Consider the following 25,339-nt stretch of genomic DNA (forward strand, 5'->3'; position numbering starts at 1 on the left):
ATCAGAGTAGAGAATATGCTTCTAAAAATAGAACTCTGCTGGCCTTTTTATAAATAATTTAAACGCTCGTCATACTAACTTTAGCTCTCATTAATGTGGCTGTTTCAGAACTGTGCAAGAGAGGTTGGCTTAGTGCCTGATTGCAAGGGCGTGTATTAAGACAGCATCTCTGCTCTGCTCCCGTTCAGTTCTAGTTATATGTAATGCAGAATAAATGCAGGTATTGAAAACTGTCAGCAATGCGTGGGAAGACTTGGTGATGAATTTGAAATCCTCTTACAGAGGTAGCACGGTCTGACACCTGTCGCCCCGTGCTATGGGGACAGGCGGATTCCTTTAGGGATCCTCAGTAGAATAAGGACTGGCCACGGGGTACTTATAACTAGAGCTTTATTAATACATAAAAAAATTAGCAATCAGCATAGCTCGTTGTTACACAGACTTTTTAGTAAGTAGTGTAGCTTTCTTATTATCTAGAATTTTTACTCACCTGGAGTACCTTTTACTCATCTGGACTCTGCAGATTGGGTCAAATTCCTACTAACAAGTATGTGATACTGTAATCGTAGCCTAGACTCAGAATTCACCTAAAAGAACATGAGTCACTCGCTCACTCCTCGGAGAAGGAAGATGATGGTGAGGCACACCTGACCATCTCTGATCACAGGTTTTGCCGTCCAGCAACGCTTCTGTTCTGAGTCCTGCTTGGGATTTGCAGCTGCTTGGTTTTAGAAGCAGTGTCTGATGTCATGTTTTGCTTCCCTGGTCCATAACAAGTGTCACCACAGCTGTCACAACCCAGTGCCTATGCTTGGACAGCCTCCATGGGCAAATGTTTCTTATCGCAATGCCAACAGGAGGCTTGCTTGTTCTGTAACGGGGGTCACCACATCCTGGTAGATGTTCTTATCATAATGCAGAAAAGGGGGAGATAAAAGGCGACTGATACATGATCGGGCTGCCTACATATTGTGGCCATTTGCCTAATAAAGTGGTGTTGGTTTTGCTAACCATATTACGAAGTGTCAGGGGCAGGGGGTACAGGTCACAACTCCCAGCTATGCAGCTAGACAGTACAATTTGACAGACTTGGTAGGCAGGCAGCAAAATACAGACTCACATTTAAAAAAAGAAAAAAGAAAATAAAAAAACACTAACAACTAATACTGAAACATTAAAATACCAAAATACCCACCTTAACAAATGAAGCCGTTCATGTTAGCCAAACCCCTCCTAAGCAGCAACAATCTGTGTTGTGATAATGGTCCAAAATAACTTACATCACGTGGGACCCTGGATATCAGATACAGGTGAAAAGGCTACTGTGTATAGATACAGTGGTTTGGGCTTCCTGCTAGAGAGAGCAGTTTTTTCTCCCCTCCCCACCACAGGTATTTCAGCCTAGTCTTATTGCTGATATTAATCCCTTCTTCATAGCTTTTAGCAAATGAAGTTGGCGAAGATGTGAATATTCAAAGTCTCTTGACCAATTCTGGCAGCTGGCGTGGACGAGCCCAGCAAATTCTTGTTCTCCAAAGCAAGGTGAGTTGAGACCCTGCACAGGGCCTGCATAGTAAGCAGGGGGCCGGGGTGCTCCGAGTGGGATGTTTGAGGTAAGCTCTTGGTTCTTCATTAAGTAATGTAAAAACATCTAAACCTGCTGATAAGATGTGTCCCAGGACAAAGAGTTTACTACAAATACGTAGCCAGTCTTTTCTGTGTTGAGGAAAGCAACCATTGCTTTATGCTTTATGTTGCTTTTATTGCTTTAATAAAAAGCTTTATTGTAACTTTTAGAATGTTTTTTAGTGCTTGTGTGTGCGTGGTATGGTGGTGCTGTGTCAAATTTTAAACTTGTAATGATGCGTGCAGAGTCTTTCAGAATTCCTGCAGACTACGCTAATTAGTCTATTGCAAACATGCAAACTTCCATATTTAAGCTGGGAATCTCTAGCATCTGTGTCAGAGGAGAGAGTTCAGTGACTCTGGAGAGCTGTGGCAGCCTAGTTAAAATCCCAGGATGTTTTGAAGGTGCCTCTCTCCACTGCAGGAGCCCTGTCAGTGCCTGTGCTCTGACAGACACCTTTGTTCAGTGCCTAAAGTCAGACGGGAAGAATTGAGGCCAGATAAGATGTTCAAGTTGTTCCCCCGGGAACTTAAGTAAAATCTTTAACTCCTGAATCTTCTGAAGGGCACAGTCTAGCTGAAATGTCAGCTCAGGACAGGGAGGCAGTTTGTCTGTCTTACGTAAAACTTCTCTCAGGTAATTTGGTACGCAGTCCTCCTATTTTTCTGGTGTTGAATTATATGCCACTGAACTGTGATTTTTGCACTCTGATTGACTGAAGTTGTTAATCTCTGTTTTCCCGTGGCCGAATTACATTTTCTTTTCATTAGACCCCCTGGCTGGGATTCAGCTGAAGGCTGTACATATTATTACTGTACTCTACTGTAGAAATTTCGGAGCCAGTCTCCACAGGCCCCTTCTGTAGTCAGTGGTGATACAGTAAATGCAGTCGCTGGATCAAAAGTGATCCTGCTTCCTTCTCCTGACCATAAAATAAATCTGTAGTGAATAGCTGAGATGCAGCAGCTGAGTTCAGTTGCCCACACACTGGTGTCTAACGCCAGCTGAGATGCCATAGGGTATCCCTTTGACCTTTGGCCATTGCTCTGGAGGAGTATGGATGTCCTGTAGATCCTGTGCCATGTGTCTCCAGTACCCCAGGGCAGCTAAAACAACGCCAGATACCTATATTCAGGCTAGTGAACTGTGCCTTGGATGTGGGCATCCTGGATGGTGGTTCTGCTGAAGACTGAGATGCTTAAATTTATATGGGTAAGTGGGTTTCTGCCCTCGTAGAGGATATCTAACATTATTCCGTTGGCCACATACATAATTAGTGGCATTCAAGAAGCTTTGGGGTATCTGCCTTGCTTTCACATGTGGCTGTGATAAAGCACAGAGCTCCCATGTGTCCTTTATCTCCTCTAGGTCTTGTGGTCATATCTCCTTCCTGCACAGATGCCCTAAGCGTCTGCATGTTTGTTAGCACCTAGCAAATATAAATTTGAGAAAAAACAACATTCACTGCTCTGTGTACCCATGATAATGTCAAGAAGTGAACGATCAGGTGCTGTGCTCTGAGCTCTGGTTCTGTGCTCTTACGTGCTGGACCACTGTATCGTGCCCTAGGTTCGAGAGCTGGAGACTCAGCTGGGTCAAACCAAGAGCAGAACATCACTGAGTGAAATCGATGAGGAACTGCTGGCACTGACTGATCCGAGGAAGCTGTCAGCCCAAGAGAAGAACTTGCTGAAGATTCGCAGCTTGGAAAAAGAAAAGAAAGAAGCCTTGGAGGTAAAATGTTGTGAGCAGAGTCCTACTTGGGTACATAGTGAGTAATAACTTGCCTTACTTTCGGGGTGTGTGTTACGTACCCTACCTGAAGACCATTTTGGAAACCCACTCGATCTGCTCGAAGAAGTCGTGCCACACTTCACAGGCTGTGCAAGAGACTTCCACGCTCGCTTTCTGTATTGTACTCGTGTGTCAAGGCATATCTTTGCAGTACATGATACATCCCCTTGCTTCATGATTCACATGTCAGATGCATCCACTTGGCCTGAAACGTGGCCACCTGACAACTGGGCTTGGTGTATGATGTTAGAAAGTGGCAGAGAGTCCCTCGGTTTCAATGCAGCTGGTGCTGGCTTCGTGCTGAAGTCACATGTAGAAAGAAGCCCTGCCTTAGCTGCGTCCAACCTCTGGAGCATCCCCCTCTCCCCGTGGCCAGGTGTGCATTCTCCATGCAGTGTTAAATACGAGCATCCCCCTCACACCTCATACATCTTTATGGCTATGGGCTCCTACATTTGAGCAGAATAAAGTTCAGAATTGCACCGGACTCCTTCCAAGAGGCATTTTGAACATGGATCTTACTCTCCATCTATCGTATTGAGTTGCTGCAAAAATAAACAGGTTTAGGGCTTGAAAGGGGCTGTGGCTAGTGGCACGCAGTAAACCGTGAGCTGTAAAGGATCCATAGGTCTGTGTCCACAAGAACCATGGGAGGGTGCAGCAGCGGGGAGTCAACTATACAAGCAGGCTAGCAAAGCACGCTTCCCTGAGCTCTTTTCCTGCGTTCTCTTCTGTAAAGGCCGCCTGGCACCACCCCAGAGCTTAATTAGCTGCTGCTTTTCTCCCCACAATTTCACCGTGCAATAGAGTGAGCAGTGGGGTAATGCACACCTTTCACTCTTGGCTGTGAGGAGGAGAGAGGTTTATAGCCACAGGCATGCAGCACTGGGAAGATTTCCCTCGGTAACTGTAATCTGCATGGCTCCACCCTCCCCTTGTGTTTCAGGCTCCACTCCAAAATCTCCTTTGCACTTGTCCGTGGCTACATGACTGCTAGCACACTCCCTGGCCAGTTCCAGCTAGGTGAAGGCATGGCTCAGGAGACAGCATGTGCCACGCAGAGCTTCTAGTAGACACTGTGGCAGCATCATCCTGTATCTGGAAGTAAGGCACTTTCCCCATGGGAATATAGTGAGACAAATGAATGAGCAGGAGCATACAGAATTAGGTTTTAGCACAAAATTATCGTACACTTCCTGGCACATACTGAACCAACCCAGTTCCCTCGTATTTCTGGTCAGACAGACCTTTTTGATGGTGGCAAGCAAACAGTGAGTAGTGCTATTTATACTTTCTACTTATTTAGGGATGATATGATATGCCAGTGCCATGTTTTTCATTCTGCTGGGCAACGTGTGATTCCTTTAGCTCACCAAAGCATCCAGGCTATAACTGTCATTTCCTACGATGTGTTTGCGTCTGCAGAAACTCACTGGGGAACACGAGGCTCTCCAAAAAAATCACGAGGAAGTGAAAAAAAAACTCGACGCATCAAAAGCCAGGAACAAAGTGCTGTGCGGCGAAGTGAAAACCCTGAAGGGACAGATTGTAACCCTGCTGGAGAAAGGAAAACACGATGATGAGCTCATAGATGCCTTACTGGTACTGCCTATTACTGTTGGTCCCGGCCCTTGCAATCAGCCCTCTTTCTCTTAGTGATGAAACGCGATGTCATTTAATGACACAGTGACACAGACAACCTTATACAGGGGGCTGATGAATCAAACTGCGACAGCCAGAGGTTTCGGAGTTAGCTAAAGCCCTTGTGCCTTTTGGAGCAGATCACCTAAAGGCTGCAGGACAGCACTGGGGGTGACAGTCGGAGTCAAGTGTTGGAAGTAACGTTTTGCAGAAGGATGGAAGTAGGAATGTCTGTTAGGTAGAGGAAGGGCTTCATTCCTGACTCCAGAAGCTGGACTGGATTATCTGTTCTGCTTTCAGCCCTGTTGGTACATTTTTTTTTTCTCTGAGAATGCCTGCAGTCTTGCACTTTAATTTGTTGTATTACACAGCCCAAAACACGCAAGACCTGAACCATGCCTACTACACCGTATGCCCATCTGGCTGCAGTAGCTGGAGCTGAGAGGACTTGGCGCCTTCAAAACTAGGAGTACCAGTGGGGCCTCAGGACACAGATATGCTGAAATAAATGCCCACTGCCATGCTCTTGTGGGATTGCTTTGTCCTGCTGTGGTTCCAAACAGTTTTCCCCAATTACAATAACGAGAAAAAAATATGAGAAAATATGCCACTGCCTAGTAGAAGCCCTAATCCAGCTTCTCACAAGTTTAAAAGCACTTACGTTTCCTTGCTTCTGTACAGAGCTTTTAGCCAACAGAGGCTAATGAGGCTGGCATTCACCTTTCTGCACACCAGGCAGCCATGAGGGGAATATGGGCACTGACCAGCAGATTAGGCTGATTACAGAGGAGCCAAATAAGAGTTGGCACTTCTGCTAAGTCTGAGCACTCTCACTAAAAGTATTACAGAAAGACACAATTTTTGTTTGGAAGGAGCGGTTAATTTTTGATCCATTACATCAAAGAAGTACCTTGCTTGCAGTCTGTTCGCCTGACAGAACAAACTGTCCAACAAGTATTAGATTTGTCAGAGTGTGAAAAACTCCAAAACCCACCGGCAAAACAGCCGAGCCTCATAGCTGTCTTCTCACACTACCCTCCTCTTTTAATGTCACCGTCACGCAGGCTGATCGTGGTCTAATGTCACAAAAACCACACTGAAATCTTCACTTTTATTCAGCTTATGAAAAAAGTCTATTTCTTTGTCAAAAGACAGCCGTTCTTGCTTTCTTTTCTGCTACACTCGGTAGCAAAGCTCCCAGCAAACTGAATCTTTCAGTTCCTTAGATCTTTCCAACTTGAACCATCCAGCCACTGAAGTCTTGATAGGACCAGTGAGGGCAGACCGCCCTTACCCAGCAGAACATGTCTGGGTGTTACAAATAGATGTGCTGGGCCATTCTTTTAAGTGATAGCTGCTGAGAGCAAGGCAAAGTGACCTCATGCTTAAAACATAGTGGACCAAATTCTTGGAGTAGTGCTAGTGACATCAGTTTGCTTACACCAGGAAATGAGTTTGGCAGGGCAGTGGCTTGCCCTCATGCTCCTAAATGAGTATTTGTCTTGTAGGGTGTAAAACACAGGGCGTCTTAATAATCTTTGTGTACAATCATTATTTCTATTTTATCAGAGTCAGCAGAAGCAAATGCAGGAGATCTTAAAGCACCTGAGCCAGCAGAATGAGAAGAACAAGGAGTCCCAGCAGATGCTAGGGCAGCACTTGAACAACGAGGCTCAGAAGCAAAACTGCCTTATAGAGCAGCTCAGACAGCTGGTGGCTGAACGAGAGGCAAAAGTTAAAGAGCTGGAAGAGGAGATTGGGCAACTCACGCTCCAGGTAGTCAGAAGAAATGAACTAGAGGAGCACACTTGTAATAGTTTCAGATCTGTTCTTCCACTTCCTTCTCCAGTGTTGTCCAAGATGGTTGCTAGCTCAAGCCACTGATACCTGCCCTACTGACAGTGTCTTCTGTCCTCTCTTGTAACTCTAATTTTCTTTCCTGTTTATACATAATTTTTCTTCAAGCTGTTTAAGCAGCAGAAAAATATAGAAATATTAGTGACATCAGCCTGACAGCAGGTGTGGGGATGCAATGGGGACTGACCATCCTTGGCTGCTGAAGCAAGCAGGCAAACATAGGTGAGGCAACATCAGCAGGCTGCTGTGGAGCCCAGCTACATCCCCTCATGGAGTGATGGGACTCCCTAGTAAGTTTATTCTCATCTCCCACTGTGAACCACTTAAAAATCTTCCTCAGATCTCCATGCTAGTCTTATGAGTCTGATGAGTCTCAGCCACGTGGAACTTTTGTTGTACAGGTGAAGGAATCAGGAAGGTTGGCTCCTTAGGGACTAGTATGTTAAGAATGTCTTCAACTTTTACGGTCCAGTGTAAAAACTAAGAGTGCAAGACATGCTATTGCAAGATGGCAGAGGAATTGAGGGGCAGTCCACTAAACCGTCAAAGGCTTCTCGTGTGGTCTGCTAACTTACATTCAGGTTTTGTTAAGAGTAGGTAGACATCCAGTTCCTAAAGGTATAAAACCCTCACAATGGTGAGGTTGTGAATCTGTCAGATACCTCAGAAATGGAGGCTAGAGCGTTGGGTCCAAGGTGAAGCCTGGGTTAGGGACACAAGCCAATGCTGGCAGTGGTGGTGCTGCACTGTAGGTTCTGTAGTGACACCGTGCATACCCTATGATAACCTACAAAACAGCACTTTTTACTGACTTTTGCTTTGTTTCTCTTCTGCAGTGGTAAGAAACTAAAGAAAAGTTTTGGAGCAGGTCCTGTAAATCAAAAGTTCTGGCAAGCTTGTAGCAATAACCATAATCTGCTGATCAGGCGTTAGTGCAGCTCTTTTCCTTTGAACTGTGTCATTGGTTTTATAACTTTCTCCACCATTAACAGAAGAAATCTGCCCATCAAGGGGACGATCCAGGAGCTGCTGTTGTACCACCCTCGGAGCAATCAGAAGATCCACGTTTTACTCTGCTTAAGCCTCTGCCATCAGGCGGTGATCAGGCTGGAAGGATTGAATCCGCTCGGTAAGAAGAGCCTAGTGTCAATGTTTTAGGTTGCTGTGAGTTATTCAGAAGCACGGTTTTCCCAGACAACTGTATCAAACCACAAGTGCTGTGTGCCAGCAGCTGTGGTGGGCTGTTTACAGTATATGGGAATTTCTAATCACATTGTCTCTTGGACTTTTGTCCTGGAACAGAGAAAGATACACAGACTTGCAGACGTTACTACATTTGGCATGATGGTAGTGCAGCTAATTCTCTTTCTCCATCTCAGATAATGTTTATGTGGTTAACTTAAGTGCCTGTGTTTCATGACTCTTATGAGAAACAGGGTTTCTAATGAGCAGGCTTCTGAAAGCAGGGTGGCAAATTAATACATAGCCCCATTTTAGGTAAGCACTAAATCACCGGTGCGTTATTTAAATCAATAAAGCTGCTTTGAGTAGGATTTCCTTGCAGAAATGTTGAAAGCACACCACGCTGTTTACTCTTAACAAACACCCTTTTTAAAGCCTTATTGAGGACCATGTACGTTATAGTCATATTAATATCATTATGTCTGATTTTTGTTCACACTTATGTAACTCTGTCTCTCTCTGGCTGTGTGAAGGGACCATAACTTGCACCAGAACAAGTTGTATCCCATCCTGTCAAAACACTGGGTTTATTGCTAACAAGTTCATGGTCTAATTGACAATGAGGAGTTGAGACTGGCCTTCTGAGGAAGGAGGAAATTCTTTTACCAAGTTAAAGATACAGCTAATTTCTCGTATGGAATTTTAACTAGCCTACCACGTTACTTTAGACACTGAGATTGGCCTGAAAATCGTCAGATGTATCCCTAAGTCTAAGTAGAACATTACTACAAAACTTAAGAAATGTTCTTCAGAGTGTTTTGGAATGAGAGTTAGAACTTATTTGCAAGTTTCCTTGGCAGAGTGGTAGCGTCTCCAGTGGTGGTTGACTTTACTTCCCGCTTCCAACTCCACAGACGTTGTGCTCTCGTGGTGCCAGTCTATATTTTATCTACTTTTTTTTTCCTTTTACCAATTACTTCAAATATCCTCTGATATTTGAAGGAAGCTGAGCAGGAAATCTAGGCTGGGTATGGGCTTTGTAGAAGCCTCTAAATGCAATGCATACATTATTTTTTGTGTACGTGACTGGCATAGCTCTGTCCTGACAATGGCTGACGTGTCAGATGGGCAGTGAAAGAGTCTGAAAACTGCAAGAGCCATTAATAATTTGGTCAGCAGGGCTCACTCATTCCATTAACTTTAATATGCTGATGAACCCTCTATTCCATTTTGCTTTAGTGAATCATCTTTTCCTATCAGGAAAGATGAAATGAAAAATGCTATAAATAGGAGCTAAAGCCCCTTGGAGGTGTCAGAGTAAAAATCCTCATTTTTAGACTGGGCCTCTTCTGTCATTACCAACCTTAACTTGATTTTAGGATGGATTAACCAGTCACAGCCTAGAAGGCAGCTCCGCCTGGTCCACAATATTAAGGCTTTATCATCTGTTAGCTGAAGCTTAAAGGCAAGGAAACACAAAGGCAAGGAAAACGGAATGGCCTTCAGGCAGCTGAATTCAAGACTGGAAAACAAACACTGGAATTTTATGTCCCAAGCACGCAGATGCATAAAACTCATCCAGGCTGGAAGTGATACTCTAGTGTTAGCAGTCTGCCAGATCTTCCTAAGATCTTGATATTCGTAAGTCTGACAGATCTTCCTGAGAGTTCAAAAAACTATAAAATATATTTTTAAAAGACATCTGGAAAGGAAAGTTCTGCACCTTGCTGCAGAACAGGGGTTCAGTTGGTTAGGAAAGCGTGCGATACGCAAACACCAGCAAAGAAACCCAGTAACCTGTCCTTGGCTCACGTCCTAGGGGGTGTGCGATGAGAGTGCTCTATGCGAGCGTCCGAGGCAGTGCCCGTGAGGAAACAGAGCAGCAGTGGCTGTTGCTGTGGCTCTTTGCCTGTTCAGCTTGAGCCAAGCAGGGTCAAGAGCTGTTCCTGCTCACCACATCCGCATGCTGTGACACGCAGCTCCAAAATGCTGGCGTGGCGGGCCAGCAAAGTGCCTCCAGAAGCACAGAGATCAAAAACTGAGCTTTAGTATTTGTACACGGGGCACACGACGTGGTTTTGCAGTGCGTTTTGGGGCCGGACAGCAAGGTGAGCTGCTGCGTATGCACAGCCTGGGTGATACCCTCGTAGGAGGCTCTGGGAGTCTCTCCCCAAAAAGGCCACAATAAACACAGACAGTGAAAAGTCAGAGGAGTTCTTGGATGACTGCTCTCAGTAGATCTCGTTGTTTAACAGAGCTTTCTCCCTTGTAGCGCAGTGTCCAAGATGGGCCATATGCTTGTAGAGTTGGCAGCTACTCAACCTCCCCTTCTCAGTAATAACGTCCCACCTGGAAGGTACGTATATAAACTTCGCCACGAACAAGAGAGGAAACCTGCAACGCTCCACAAGCTGCTGGCAGCCCTCAGCAATATCAGCCTTGTTTCCCAAACGAACAACTTCTTTTACCATCCTTTCCACGTGATACTGTCAAAGTGTTCTGAGACAGGCTGCAGTGTCTCCTTGCTGTCTTAATTTTTTAATTGATTGCTAGTTTTATGCCCCATAAATCCCCTTTTCCCTTTTTGTCATCCCCAACCACCAAGATTTCTCCTGGTTTTTGCTCTAAAGGAAATATTCTCGAATATCCCCGTGCAGAGGTAGAAGAAACGAAGTACATAGTAATGGGATACGTGGAAAAATTGCCCCTTCCTTTCATCACCTGCTCGGCACAAGAATAACCATTTTACTAATGCTGCCTGAAGCCTTTCAGTTAAAGAAAATCAATAGCGTGCCATTTAATAGCTTAGCGCAGCACTTTGGAGACTCCACGTGCAGGCTTCTCTTTGGCAGGAGCAGTGGGAGGAGAGTCAAGTGTTAGTGAACTGATCGGTGCGGGAAGTTTGTTTTCAAGGGTGATGGGAAGGGAGAGCATCGTTGCAAGGGGAAAGGCCTTTCTAGTGAGACTCAGAGTGGCTTTATTTCCACGTATTTTTATTCCACGTATTGCAGTATCAAGCATGATGCTGGGGGGAGTTAGTGAGCCTGGCTCTGCGGTCTGGCTCAGGCCTCAGAAGTGTATTTTGATATGTTTTTTTCAAACGCTGTCTTTGTTTCATTTCTTTCATTCGTGAAATGGGAAACAGACTCTTTACGCTTCTGCTGCTTTTAGGCTTGCTGGCACTGACAGCCTGGATTTCAAAGTGCTGCAGACGCAGATCACAGAGCACAAGGCTCTCTGCCAGGCTGCTGAGGTGGAGAGAGACAGGCTCCTGGAACTGGTCACTGTGCTGCAGAAAAGGTAGTGGCTGATTCTGCCCGTGCCCTTTGTGGGATGCTGTGATTAAGGAGCAGCTGAGACAGTCCGGTATGCTGTACTCTGCCACTGCGAAACTTGCCTTAAATAGGGGCGTTTGAAATTATTCTGCTCAATTTCACTGCCTACTTGATGATTCATTTTTTTTAATTCTTTTAGAACAAAGTGCAGAAAAAATGGAGTCATCTTCAAGCTTGCTACACTCAGATAAAGCTGGAGTTGGTGTATTTGTGTGTGTGGTGTTATTTAGGCAGCAATATTATTCACCAATACTAAATACTGTAATTAGAGTTATAATCTGATTTCTGTTCCAGAAGCTTTTCACGTTCTTTTAAGTTTCACCGTATCCTCTTTTAAATGAATTTCTTCTAGCTTAACTGAAGCATGACGGTGACATTTTTTCCCATTATTCAGTTCAATTTAAGACAATGTTAAAACCAAGCTATGTTTTGGGAGAGCAGAGAAAGCAAAGTCTTTTATCTTTAGACACCTTTCAGCTACTGACTTTTTCCCAGTTAGAGAATTTGATTTAAATATGCTTTGATTCCCAAATCTGTATTCCAGTTTATAGGAAGACACATTTTTGTCTGGGTATTTTTGAATACAATAGGTACTGTTTGCTTGATTGCTTTATTTGGCACTCATTATCATTATCATCATCTCACTTGCCTGACTTTTAATAAATCACAATCAGAAAAATGTGGTTTTTAAAACTGTGGTAAAGGTATCATCCCCTGTGCCTTTAAGGGCTAAATCCTAGAAACGTGCACTGGGAGGATTTTATTTATGTCTGTAAGCCCAGTGACTGACAGAGCTGTGCAATTAGGTAACGATGGAGGTCTGGGTGATTTCTGAACTGGGGCCGTTGCGAATATGGGCTAATGAAGAACGCAGAGTCAATGAAATGCGCAGTTACTAGTAAAATGTGCCACAGAGTGATGATTCAGCAGCTCCACGGTTATCACACATTTATCAAGAGCTCCTGCAGGTAAAGCAAATTTTATGAGATTGTGTGCAATAATTCTTGGAAGACCTCAGGATAATATAGCATCCAGTCGTATTTCAACATGAATATATGTAAAGAAGCGAGGCGTTCCTCCTCTTCCTTTCCCCTGTTGGAGCACAGGTCAACAAAGCTCAAGGAACATATATAATGCTTAAGCCAAGAGAAGAGCACTGAGAATGGTTATGAGAGTAGCATTTTCCTACAGCAGCTGCCAGAATTTACGACCGTGTTTCACAGCCACTCACCGCAGAGCAAAAGATGCTGCCAGAAGACACTCGCTTGTAGACTGATTGTAGGATTGGGCCCTGCTGGAGGAGGGGAGAGCTAGAGCAAGATTTCAGTTTGCTGCACATATTGGCAGAAGATTTCATAAAAACCAGCGAGTTCTGTCATTTTTCCTCCACTGTTTGTCTAACGCGGGTGCTAGGGGAACACCTGGTCAAACGAAAGTTTAATGAATTCAGAACCACTGAGGAGAAATATAATTTCACGTAGCATGTCACCAGCCTGCTAATTTACTGCCACAGGAGGTTGGAGCCTTGCCTGTAGCTAGACTTTTAAGACAGTGATATAATTTTATTATAGTTGTAATATTTTTTTTAACTTCTGTCAGCTAGGAGGGGAGTAAGACTAATCAAGTCTCTTGATTTGGGGAGTAATCAGCTATCACCCATAGGGCCAAGGAGGATTTCTTTTGTATTTGCATTATCCAATACAGTGTGTCAGTCAATTCAGTATTCCTTCGAGCTTTAAATTCCTCTAAATCATTTGGTGTCAGGCTCTGCTCCCCACGAGGTGCACCACTGACTACATCCGTGGGTGCACATCAAACTGTTGTAGTTAATTTTATCAGGTGTTATGTGAGGTGAACAGACAGGTAGTTTGCTCTTCCTTTATTGCATCGCTTTCTCTTCCACTCGCTTCCTTCCACAGCCAAGTTTATTAAAAGCAATGTCCAGCTTCTTTTCATACTCGCAGATAACTGACGCAGAACAGCTAAATGCTTGACAATGTTTTTATAAACTATTTTCCTTCCAAATTTTTCCCAGTGTTTAAAAAGATGCGGTTTATTACTGCCCTAATAAAAGATCTCCCCTCAGCAATCTGCAGCTTGCCTGCTCTTCTGAGTGGGAAATTTAGCTGGTGTTAAGGGATCTAGGCAACCTCCATTAGCCAACCTATTATTTATAATTATACTCATTAGTTAATTCTGTTTTGCAAATGTAGAGGATGTCATCTGGAAGAATCGCACTGGGATTTCTGCCTTTGGATGCATGGAAACTTCTCTTGTTCCCTCTGCTGGGAGCTCTGGAGTAGGATTCAGTGTTTAAGACTGGCTCATTCGTTATACTTAGGACATAAATAAGTTTGAACCACTTTTTTTGCATATCAGGGTGGAGGAAGGCAGTGATAAAGTCTTGGAAGTTGAGAAGAGGCTTCAGGAAGAGCGGCGGCGATGTGTCCTTTTGGAGCAGCAGCTTGAAAAACTACAAATGGATCCTGGGAGGAACACAAGTACACAGAAACCTCCTCTGAGGAGCAAAACAGGTGAGGTGGAGCTCTTATCTACATCTGTGTCCCCCATCCTACCTGGGTGGTTAACAGCAGCAACATTTGGGCTCTCATCTCTCAAACCTACACGAGTGCTTGACCTTACACACAGGGATTTGGACCTGCTTGGAGCAGTGGACTGATACTGAAGGTGAAATCCTGGCCCCGCTTAATTCAAGAGGGCTCTGACACAGATTTAAGTGGGACCAGGACTTTTGCATTATGTTGTTTTCGCGGGATGATGGTCTAGAGAAAGAACTTTACGCTGTTCTGCGTCTCTGCTGTGACCACTGCTGTGTTCCCTTTCCACTTCTGCCTGAGAGATTCGTCTGAAGGTTAAGAGCAGAATTAAAGGACGCATCCCAATTTAAGGCCTGTCAGTGTCGATGAAAAAGTATTGCTGGTGATGTAGTAATTAGATCTGGTGTAATTTATTATACCAAGAACATGATAATCTCCTGCTATAAATATGAAAGCCTTACTAGCGTAGTTAAAGGAGGAGAATTCATGATGGATGTTAAATTTTTATTTCTCTGATCAGATTCTTTATTACTTAAGGACTCTGATTCTGTAAGGTGTCTAAACCAATAAAATGGTACATATTCTTAAGGAAACTTTTCCAGTGGCTTCCCTTTTTATATGTATTTTCATAAAGTGAAAGGAGTTTAAATGCCAGGAGATGAACAGTAGTAATAAGCATTTTAATTTGGCAAATACTGGGATGGCATCAGAGTGAGTTATGGTGACTGGAGAGGTCACAAGCCTCATAACAGAGCTCGTACGTGCTCTTGGCCTGCCCCACGCAGGAACACATGATCTTTGGCCATAGGACAACGGCCCCACAGTGCAGCAGATGCGTGGTGTGGCTTTTTACTACTGTGTGTACTGGTCCTACCTCATCAGCTTCTTACAGCCGGTCTGTATTGAGCACCTGTATGAACAGTCACCTCCCTTTCCACCTGCTCCAGTGTCTTGGTTCTCCCTAGGTGCGGTTCAGGCGAGGTAAGAAATGCTGCTCGAAGTGCACTGCATTTGCAGCTCCCATCGCAGTGCTATTGGCCGTGGTTGGCAATAAAACCTCTCTGGAGCAGCATGATGATGCAAGAAAATGCCTGGTGCTGTTCACTGTGGTCTCGATTCACACAGGAGAGTTAGGCTCCCCAGTGGGAGATGTACACGGTGCTCAGGACCTCAAGTGAAGCACTGCCATTCACCCATCCGGCATATAGAGAGAACCAGGTATGCAGGAACAGGATGCAGAGGAGCTTTGTCCTGAAGGGATACTGAAGGATTGCTTGAAACCTACTTCTCTCTAAAATATCCATCAATTCCTTGGAGCAGAACTGCTGTGTCTTTTACAAGGGCTCCAGCCAACACTGACTTATTTCTTTTTCTGAAAGCACTGATTTTTAGCGCTGTCTTACCTGTATTAGCTGAGAGCCTGGCACAGAAAAGGTAGTGCAGAAAAACTTCCATCCTCACAGAGAGACTCGCCCCACAAAACAGAAAGTTGCAGTTCAGCGACCAGCACGATGTTAGAAGAGTGCTTAGAAGTGCTGCAGCCTGTGGGCTTTAGGATATGGAACATTCAACCTGATAGAAGGGCAGTGCTGGGCCTTGCAGAAGTGGTATTGGGTGATACCATTTATGATTCTCAGTAGGGTTTTGATGTAAGATACGTTGGAGCTCTCAGCTGGCTTCTTCTGAGGAAGAAATCGGAGTGTACGTAGGGAGAGGTAGTAGGCAGGTGGGAGTTTGGAGAATACAGCTCTCAATCACAAGCTTTTTCCTCTGACTCCCTGCCTTAAATAGTATGGGAGCATTTTGGTGCTGTCTTCTAGAGGAGAATTTAACTGATATTTTGAGCTTAGACTTTTATACAGCCTGGTAGTGTAAAGCTTTGATGTGTTACTCAGTTATTCTGCATGTGCCCGACTTCGTTTTCCCTCGCAACCTCAAATTGATGTGGTGATGAACTCATCAGGTTCTGAGCCATTTTGATCAAATTGTTGTAACGGTTTGGTAACTCACCTCTGAGAGACTGGCATTTCATAGCTGGAGGAAGCAAATCGTTCCTACCACCGTGACGGGTTCCTTCTTACTAAATACTTAGTTCGTTAGCCTCGTCTGCTTAAGGACTAAAAGCAAATGTAGAAAAGGATTGGCAAGAAGACTAATAAGAAGAAATCCTCTGTGAGTCTGTAAGGTGAGTAGGTAACAGTCTCTTTCACCACAGTTGTTTGAAGAGAGCCCAGCCCCTTGTAATGTGCCAAAATTCTCTGGAGTTTGTACAAGGAACAAGTCTAGAAATCTGTAATACATCCCTTCAGCAGAGCATGTAGGTTGTCTAAACGCTTTCATGCCAGATAGTTGAGGAAATGAGAAGGAATGAAAAGCTTGAACATAAAATAGAGACTAGAGAACCCACTAATTAACATAATATTTTCTTTTCTTTCTGGAAGTGCAAAATTGGAGAGAGCTGATCTAATTGCTAATCTAATGTTTCTAGTCTCCTCAATTCAAGGGAAGTAGATAATGATGCTGAGTAGTTAGAAACAACACAGTTGTGTTTTAAAATTATTCATGCTTTTGTGTTTTTTTTATCTGTCTTATCCAAATTTCTAATTAGCAAAGAATAATCCCAGAGGAGAACGGGTTAGTAAAAGCAGGTTTTCCTCAGTCCTGTGAAACACAACATCGAGTTCAAAAGCATTTCTTTGTTACACAACAGGACCTTTCTCCCCATATGGTTTTGTCAGAGCAGAGTACTTTCTGACCCGGTTCTTTTAGGTATTCCACACGAGGAGGATTCAGTGTGTTATTAGCAAATTTACTTGAAGATATTTAACAATATGTGGGTTTTTAATTTAGAAAAAAATGTTTAATGTCTTTTAATTTAGAAAAAAACATGTCAGCAATGTACTGAAATCGCAGCACAGGCACAATATAGCGACTGCAATGTACAGTTGAATCACAGACATGATTCCTGTCACTGCTCTGGGTGCCACGATGCTGGCTGTCCCCATTTGCCAGGAAGGAATACATGAGTTGAAGCCAGCACAAGCCCATTGTTCTCTTCAAGGTTCGGTTTGCTGGTTGATTTTTATATTCTGTGTTGTGCTGAGCCAGTACTTTCTGCGGGTTGTTTTAGGGAAGGCTGTTTACATTCACTCAACTGACACAGCCGTTTATCTACAGCAAAGGCTACCCTCCAGTCCCCTTGGTGTTGAGATAAGTTCAGCTTCTCTCACGACAGCTGTGGTTGCTTCCTACGTTCTTTTCTGAGCTTCGTGAGCACATCATCCTTGCCTGTCTTCTCTGAGCCTTCTTCTGTTGTAGGGATTCCTTGATCGGTCACAGTTTTGATTCTCCAAGCCCAGTAGTAAATTTGAGATAGATTTTCTTATAACCCTTTGTGTATAACCCTGAAAGTTGTGTCCATTTGAAATGGCAGGAGCAATGCTGCACGTTCGGAAAGCACTCTTGATTTACAGTCTCAGTTTGACTCTACAGGCGTATTTAATTGCTTTACTGAGCTTAACCCACACTGTGTGTATGCTGAGCATCAAAAGGTGCTTTAAAAAAACTGTTTCAGTGCGTGCCACACACGTACCTCATCACTGGCATTCAGTAAGCAACGGTTGTCATAAGCTTGAATGAAATACAATGGCGAGATAAAGGTTAAAATAATACTTTTCAACTGCTTCTATCACCTGTCGTTTGGGGCCCTTAAATATTTTGGATGGTCTTTTTTTACAGGTAAACATACATGTTACTACCTCGTGTTTTAATTTTGCTAAAAGGAGATTAAAATAAAAGCCTGTCCTATATATTTGCACCATCTTTTTGGATATACATAGAACCGAGCAGATCCCTTAGCATTTATTCACTATTTCCTGAGGTTTACTCGATGCCTCACCAAGTGAAAAAGATTGTTTTACTAAAGCTCCATTTTGTGATGAAATCTACAGGCCAATCTAGTCACTCAAGACTCACCTTGAACATGAGTGATAGGAAAGAGCTCTCTGCAGCCCAGATCTCCAGGCTGCCTCTGGAATCGCAGATAGAGGAGCTGAGCACAAGGTATGTTCTCCCTTCCTCCACGCTGTGTTACTGCCACCTTTTCTCAATAACTCAATAATTCAGATTCATCGTTGTCCTCTTAGCAGTGCTATTACCTGGACCAGCTCCTCAGAAAATAAAAAACAGTAAATTGTACAAGTCACAGATCCTCTGGTTTGTTCTTGTCTATGTCCTTCTTACATAACTTTCCTAAAAATTACACCCAGAAATGTTAAGCCAATGTTAAGCAGCACGAAACACTTGCAAGGAAGACACCTTTTTTCTTTTCATTTTTCTTTCCTTAGCCATTGATTTCAACCTATTAGTGACAACAAAATTATAATAAAATAAAAAAACATCTGAAAAGTATTTGGTCTTCTAGTACCCTTTTCTATCTCAAAGAGAGAAGGAACAAGTGTTTATAAGTCTGCTCTTTCTCAAGCCTGTTATAAAATTACCAGAGAGCATGTGGTTCAGTGTTTTCTTCCCTGGAGCTGAAGCACTGTTCTAATTTGCTTTGAAGCTCCACAGCTCACATGAAAGTTGCCTTTTGTTTCCTCATAGGCTTGTGATCCAGCTGGATGAGAACGAAGCTCTGAAGGCTGCTTTGGAGACTACTGTGAGAAAGAAAGAGGAAGACTTTAAACTGTACCAGGACACAATGGACCAAGTGAAGGATATCTTTCTACAGGCCATTCGGCAGCAGAAACAAGAGAAGAGTTAAGCAAGATATTCAGAGTCCTTTGGACTGCAAAGCAGGGAGAGAGAGAGCCCAGGCAGCGTGCCCACGGATTGAAATGCAGTGGAAGCGTAGTTTTGCAGCCTCGGATCATGGCATGTCGTTAGCATTTGCAGGAGAGGATGAGAAATGGAAATTAAATCCAAAAAGACTGAAGATTTTGCATGTCAGCGAATTGTGAGTTAGCAGGCAGCTGGCTCGCAGGGTGCACGTGTCATAGGTCGGTGCACTTTAGGGAGCTGCACTTCTGCGGTGTGATTTTAGGCAAAACCTCCCTAGCTTCAAACAAATTTTCCTAGAGAGGGCTCAATATTCATTACGCTGCTGCTTTTATCAGCGCATGAAGGAATTTGCAGCACAAAAGTTATGCCCGTCCCCTCCTGAAGCCGTGCCAAGAACAAACTGAGTTCTTTGTGTATCTGCACACTGACACCTGCCCGTCTGGGGTTTTCTGCGGTGCTCAAGTGCTGAGGGAGCGGGTTAGCCTGGCATATGGGCATCTGCAGGAGCATTTTGTGTGGTCTCTGTTGACAATCCCAGCTTATTTCTTTGCTTGAACATACTGGCAGAGTTTTCTGAAGCTCAGTAGAGTTTCCACTGGAAAGGAAAACTGTGCAGATTGCTCCCACGATCAGTAGGACTTACCTTAAATCCAGCTCCCTGTAACAGCTCACGTGAAACTTGCCACCCAGGCTATCAATTCCCAAATTTCTGGGTCTCTGCAGGCGTGCATCAGGCAGATCTTGTTCTCATCAGGAAGAAATGCTAGTGGAACACTGGCGGGTTTTTACTACAGTAGAGGAGGGACTTTTGGAGGTGCTGAAAACTCTCGCATCTTGCCCTTTTCTCTTGCAGCGTGGTGAGAACACCAAACGCAAGCTAATAAGGCATTAACATGCAGGCTGCCAGCAGAGAGCCAGCCTTGGGGATCGCAAGCAAATGGAGAGCTAGTCATTTCTGAATAGTGCCGCTTTGTTTTTCAGATGAAAGTCTTTTGAAAGCTCTTCTCTTTCTGCTTTGCTTTTGTCAGCCCCTTTTTGTGAGCGTGAAGTTTGTCGGATTTCAGCCCCGACCAGCACAGGGTGGAGCTGGGGACGGGAAAGGCGCCGCAGCATCAGGATCGGGTTCTGGCTCTGCTTGCACTGAGGTAAAGCAGAGAGAGAGGAGCAGGAGTTACTCCAGACGTGGTCAGAGCAGTGTGCTTCCTGTCTTTCTCCTGCTTAGGTTCGGAGGTGTCTCTTCAAACAGGTCGCAGAGTCCGGAGGCGATGGAGGTGAGGAGAAGCTCAGCACCTGGCCGTTAACCCTGCCTGTGCTTTAGAGCCCTGCTCCGCTCCCCCAGCGCTGGCTTACAGCCGAGCAGAGCTGTCAGGTGCCTCTCTCGAACAAGCAGGACCAAAACCGCTCGCTGCCAGATGCCTCCTGCACACCCTGCCAGGAGCATCAGAGGAAAAGACATCCTGCAACCCACAACGCGCTCCTGGCAGCTGGAGGAGCTGTAATTCCTGGATCGGGAGACAGACACGGGTCTCATCCAAGTGAGCTGCCCAGCTCTATCCTGACGATGCGCAAGGTAGAGTGAGCAGACCAAAGAGAACAGTTCAGCACACCTCTGACAGATATTTTCAGAACCTGCAGTAGTGAGCACACCCTAAAAAGTGACCTGAGCTGTGCCAAGACTTGTGGAGGTTTCGCTACGCGGTGGCTGCTACACTCAGGCTGGCAGCTTGCAGCTGGACTCTGATTTCGCTTGCACAGAAGTGTGAATCAATAATATTTCCCCGTAAGTACAGGAGAGGAAAGCTGCCGTCCTTCCCAACACGCGGTCAGCATCCGTCTCCCGTCCTTGTGCTGCAGCAGTGAAGGTCGTACCGCTCTCTAGCAAAATTCTTCCTGGGGTGGCTCTGAGTCAACCCAGGAAACTCAGAGAGGAGTGGGAGCGCTGTATGTTACCGAACACATATGGCTCGCTAGCACATGGCGCAAACTTCTTCACAAGTGCTGCAACACTTGTTTCTTTAAACATATGCTTGTTTGGGGTTGCACGGAAGCAGTTTCTCCCTTTTTTTTTTTACTCCCACACGCAACCACAGGGTGCCTTGAAGAAGGAGGATGGAGTAAGTCACAAAGAAATGGCTTGTTTAGGGAGCCCATACCTGTAAGTAACGTTCCTCATGGAAATATGCGATCTGTCTCTGAGCACAGAGCAGGGGAGATCGCAGAGCAGTCCAGCCCTTCTCAGTTTTCACCTGAGTTTTGAAATAAATTCCCTCTGCACCTCCAACAGAGAGACCTGACTTTGAATTCTCTCCGTGCTGACTCTTTAAGGAACTGATTCCCATTTTTCAAGGTATGAGAGCAATTTTCTACCAGTGCATGTAGTTCTGTCACTGAAGATAAGAAACCCAGTCGGATCTTTGAAGCAGCAGCCCTAGTTCAGCTGGCTGCAGCAGCCCCATATCTCCCAACCCATCACCCAGAGACCAAAACCAGTGAGAATATTGGTGTCACTGCCTGCAAAAACCCTTACTGCCAGTCCCCAGCCACAGAATCTCCCCAGCAAGCTTGATGTGCTGTCTGAGCCACGTTTCTTTTAGAGATGCAGCTGGGCTTGATCTGAAACCTTCAAAATCCCCTGCTTTCCTCGGAAGTTTCTCCTAGCGGATAAGTGCCAGCCTGTGAAACTCCCCTGCCTTCATTCTCATTTGAATTTCTCTGGCTTCAGTTTGCAGCCAGCCGTCACGATGCCTTTCTCCGCTGGATAAAAGCGGCGTGAGTATCCAGCATCTCCTCTCTGGGACAGCCTTCATGCAGCGTAAAGTCGTGTCACAGGCCACTTTTTGAGAGAGTTTTTTCAGTCTCGTAGTTAATGGCAGGGACAAGCTTGTGGTGACAACGCTCCATGCTGCTGACGCAGGCTGGTGGCTACAGTTAAGCTGTGAAGAACGGCCCAAGTTAATTTTGCTGCAGGTATTTGAGGCTGCGGATGCTCTCCGTTAGGATTCAGCCAGCTTTTAGCCAGCGTGTGCTAAGAGCACGAATCCTCCAACCACTTGGGCTGAGCCAAAGGTTGTCTCCTGCCCCGGAGCTGGGCAGAGCACTTCCACGGAGCAGCCAGAAAGTGCCTGACGGATGCATCCGATTTTAAAAGCACAGCTGAGCCGCCAGGAATAAAGCCCGATGACCTTTGATTAATTGTCAGCATTTTCGTCTCGGTCTGTCGTGAGCAGCCTACCTAGGGACAGCAGGCATGGCAAGAGTGCAGCCTACGGAACCAGCTGGCCGCAACGTGAATTGAGTTGCATTAGCACGGTTAAATATAGACGGCATCGACACGCGTGAGCTCTCCGTGCCCTGGGCTCTGTCGAGCCAAGCGCGGAGGATCGGAGCCGATCCCACTGTAACTGCTCCGATTTAGAGCCGCAGGTTTGGGCTGTGAGCGCTGCGTGCCCCCACGCATTCAGCCCTCGGGGGTTTTGCATTTTGGGGGCTGTCACCTTTCCGAGGCACTCGCTCCACCCCAGGCTGTCACCTTGCTTTTTGGCAGCACTCCCTTGGGTGATGGAAAGGCTCCAGAGCAGGGCGAGGCGTGAGGAGGAGACACTTTTAAGTCCTCTGCAGGGGGAAATTAGGAGGAAGGGGCACTGCAAATCTGCCTTGCCCACCCCTTCGGCAGCTTACAGCCAGCAGCTGCTACTGCCCTGCAAGCGGCAGGGCCATCGCCCCGTGCATGACCGATGAATGAGGGTCGGCTTTAAATGGAAAAACACCATAGCAGAGCCCCTGCGCTCTAAATTAAGCCACCACGGAGCCAAGAGGGGTGTTGGGTTTCTCTCCTCATCCTCTCCCCGCCGAGCCCAGCTCGCGAGCCGGCCGATCCCGCAGGACGGGGCGGCCCCGTGCAGCAAATGCCACCTCAATCCCCGCGCATCTCCCCTTACAGACCAAAGGCTCCAAATCCCATCTGCTGGCAGGGGGAGAGCTCCCGGGGCTTAGAGGAGCTCGTTTGTCAGCAAGAATCGTTAGCTGGGCTTTCTCGGGAGAGAGAGGGGATCTTGGCAAGAGGGGGTGAAGGTGGTGGGCTTCAACTGACGCTGGGCTGTCCCTGAAAGGTGGTGGGAGCCTTCTTCGGAGTCCTTCCCAGGGCAGCAGGAGGGCCTTGGGCGGGATTCTGTGCCCCAGGGGACAGGCTGGATGTTCTGGGGGTGCTGAGAGGGGTCCTGGGGGTGGCCTGGGTTGGGTGGGTGGATGGACGGACGGACGGACGGACGGGTGGATGGATGGATGGATGGATGGATGGATGGATGAATGCATCTCCCCACATTCCCTTCTCCCACACCATCCTTGCAGGGAGGTGCCTGCTGAGGTCCTGGTGTGGTCAGCATGTTCCCAGCAGTGTATGTGCATGGACAAACCCAACGGGGTACTTCAGGCAGTATAAAACAACCACGTGGTTTATTATAACCCTCTTTCCTTCCAGTTCACCCCATAAAGAGCTGCTCCAGCAGCAGGGAGACAGCCATATAAAGCAGGATGAAGCGGCAGGGAGGAGGGTCCTTTGGTGTCCCCATCAAACAGAAAAAAGAGAAACAGAATCGTCTAGGTTGGAAGAGACCTCCAAGATCACCGAGTCCAACCTCTGCCCTAACACTAACAAGTCCTCCACTAAACCATATCACTAAGTTCAACATCTAAATGTCTCTTAAAGACCCCCAGGGATGGTGACTCAACCACTTCCCTGGGCAGCCTAACAACCCTTTCGGTAAAGAAGTTCTTCCTAATATCCAGCCTAAACCGTGTTTGTGCCATGCCTCACCATGATGGAGCTGGGTGCCTTTCACTGAACCCCACCACCTTCCTGCTCACTGCCCTGGACACTGAAGAGGGCCACAGCTTCCAGCAACCCGCCAGATGTTGGAAAAAAATGTCATTAAAATCAGCTCGAGGCCATAAACAACCCCTAGTCATAAAGCAGCAGTGCTGGGGCAATAAAACACAGAGGTGTCCCCTGTGCCGAGGAAGGCACGCTGGTCACATTAAAAATAAATCTTATTATATTAGAAATCAAGAGCATTTTTTTTCCAAATTTTTTATACTCTCTATAAATTAAAGTTAAATGATTTTTATCACCACCCTTCCCAGAGCCTCGTGAAAAACTGCCGCACAGCCCGCCACCTATATTGCACTTTTAATCCGGCAAGCTCACAAATTACTCTGGGTAAAAATAATAAAGTGAAATAAAGTGAAATAAAGTGAAATGAAAATAAAGTAAAATAAAGTAAAATAAAGTAAAATAAAATAAAATAAAATAAAATAAAATAAAAGTATATCATCAGCCGCAAGCTCTCTGGCTATGAGTACACCGTGTGTCTTGTAGTGGGGAACAGGGAGCCCTGGGGACAGCAGTTCAAGAAGCGTTTGGGCAATGCTCTCAGACATGTGGTCTGGTTTTTCGGGTGGTCCTTTGGGGACCCAGGAGTTGCACTGGATGATCCTTGGGGGCCCCTTTCAACTCAGATATTCTATGGGGCCATGTTCCTTCTTGCCCTCCGCTGGGATAAAAACTGGGATCCACTCCCAGGAGCCCCCCAGGCCCCCGGCACACCCAAAAACAAGATCCCACGGACTCCCAGACCGTTGACCCAGGACCTCTGGGTCCCTGTGGGGACACCCAGACACATCCAGGCCCTGCAGCACCCTCCTGGCCCATCACCGGCCTCTCCCCATTGTGTCCAGGTCCCTCCTGCCCTGGGGAGCCCAGAGCTGGGCCCAGCGCTCTGGGTACGGCCCCACCGGTGCTGAGGGGAGAGGAAGGGTCCCCTCCTTGTCCTGCTGGGGACACCCTGACTAATTCAGCCCAGGACACCTCTTCGTGGCACTGCAGGGGCTGGCCCCCGACTGCCCATAAACCCGGGCCCTCCTCAGGCACGTGGAGCATGACAAACGGGGTCTCCGCGCTTATTGACGCCGACCGCTTAATTACTTCTCCTCTGAGCACCCGGTGAATTACGCCGAGGCCTGAGGAGCCAAATTCCTCAGGGACCGAGCTGTGGCAGAAGGATGAAGGCTGGGGCTCTTTGGGGTCCTCAGTGTCACCCCATGGGGGGCTTGGCTCTCCCCAGGCACATGGGGAGCCTCCAGCAGGACGAGGAGCCCCTCAGCGAGGGGGAGGCCCATGCTGGAGTTCCTCTCTCTGGAGCCCACAACACGCCTCGTCTCGCCCCAAATCAGACAAGCTGCGGGGTTGTTTTATAAAATCCCACCTTCTTTCTGTCCCCTGGCCCCACAGGCAGCCCAGGAGATGCTCGGGGATGTCAGCCCCAACGTGAGCTCCCCCAAAACCTCCCAGGGGCTTGGCAGAAGGAGCCCGGCAGGGGACACGGAGCTGGGCCTGACTTGCCCTTGGCCGACCCCAAAATAACAGAGCCCACAACCCAACCCAGCCCCTCAACGTCCCTCGTTTTGGCTGCAGATGCCGAAGAACACCCCAAAGGGAGGTTCCCCAGAGGTGTCACAACCTCCAGAGGAGCTCGGAGCCGATTCAACCGGGGAGGGATCGTGCCGTT

The 25,339-nt window shown here is 46.3% G+C and overlaps 1 protein-coding gene across 6 annotated transcripts in view; it reads left to right on the top strand.

Annotated features, from left to right (window-relative positions):
- The window catches only part of CCDC13 (coiled-coil domain containing 13), a 31,201-nt gene extending 12,406 nt beyond the window's left edge, over window positions 1–18,795 (top strand). The window contains exons 7-16 of one of the 6 annotated variants that reach the window (XM_035554408.2): window positions 1,438–1,542; window positions 3,197–3,361; window positions 4,847–5,023; window positions 6,632–6,838; window positions 7,912–8,048; window positions 10,374–10,457; window positions 11,273–11,401; window positions 13,816–13,970; window positions 17,945–18,056; window positions 18,600–18,782. In XM_035554408.2, the coding sequence (XP_035410301.1) occupies window positions 1,438–1,542; window positions 3,197–3,361; window positions 4,847–5,023; window positions 6,632–6,838; window positions 7,912–8,048; window positions 10,374–10,457; window positions 11,273–11,401; window positions 13,816–13,970; window positions 17,945–18,056; window positions 18,600–18,759 (1,431 nt within the window). In that variant the 3' untranslated portion in view covers window positions 18,760–18,782. Of the gene's footprint in view, window positions 1–1,437; window positions 1,543–3,196; window positions 3,362–4,846; window positions 5,024–6,631; window positions 6,839–7,911; window positions 8,049–10,373; window positions 10,458–11,272; window positions 11,402–11,575; window positions 12,162–13,649; window positions 14,585–17,944; window positions 18,057–18,599 lie in introns of those variants that run through there. The other 5 variants (XM_050708998.1, XM_035554410.2, XM_035554409.1 and 2 more) reach the window with 5 other exon arrangements.
- Window positions 18,796–25,339: the final 6,544 nt, after the last annotated feature.

This window comes from Cygnus atratus, chromosome 2 (genome assembly GCF_013377495.2).
Source record: "Cygnus atratus isolate AKBS03 ecotype Queensland, Australia chromosome 2, CAtr_DNAZoo_HiC_assembly, whole genome shotgun sequence".
Taxonomy (NCBI): Eukaryota; Metazoa; Chordata; class Aves; order Anseriformes; family Anatidae; genus Cygnus; species Cygnus atratus.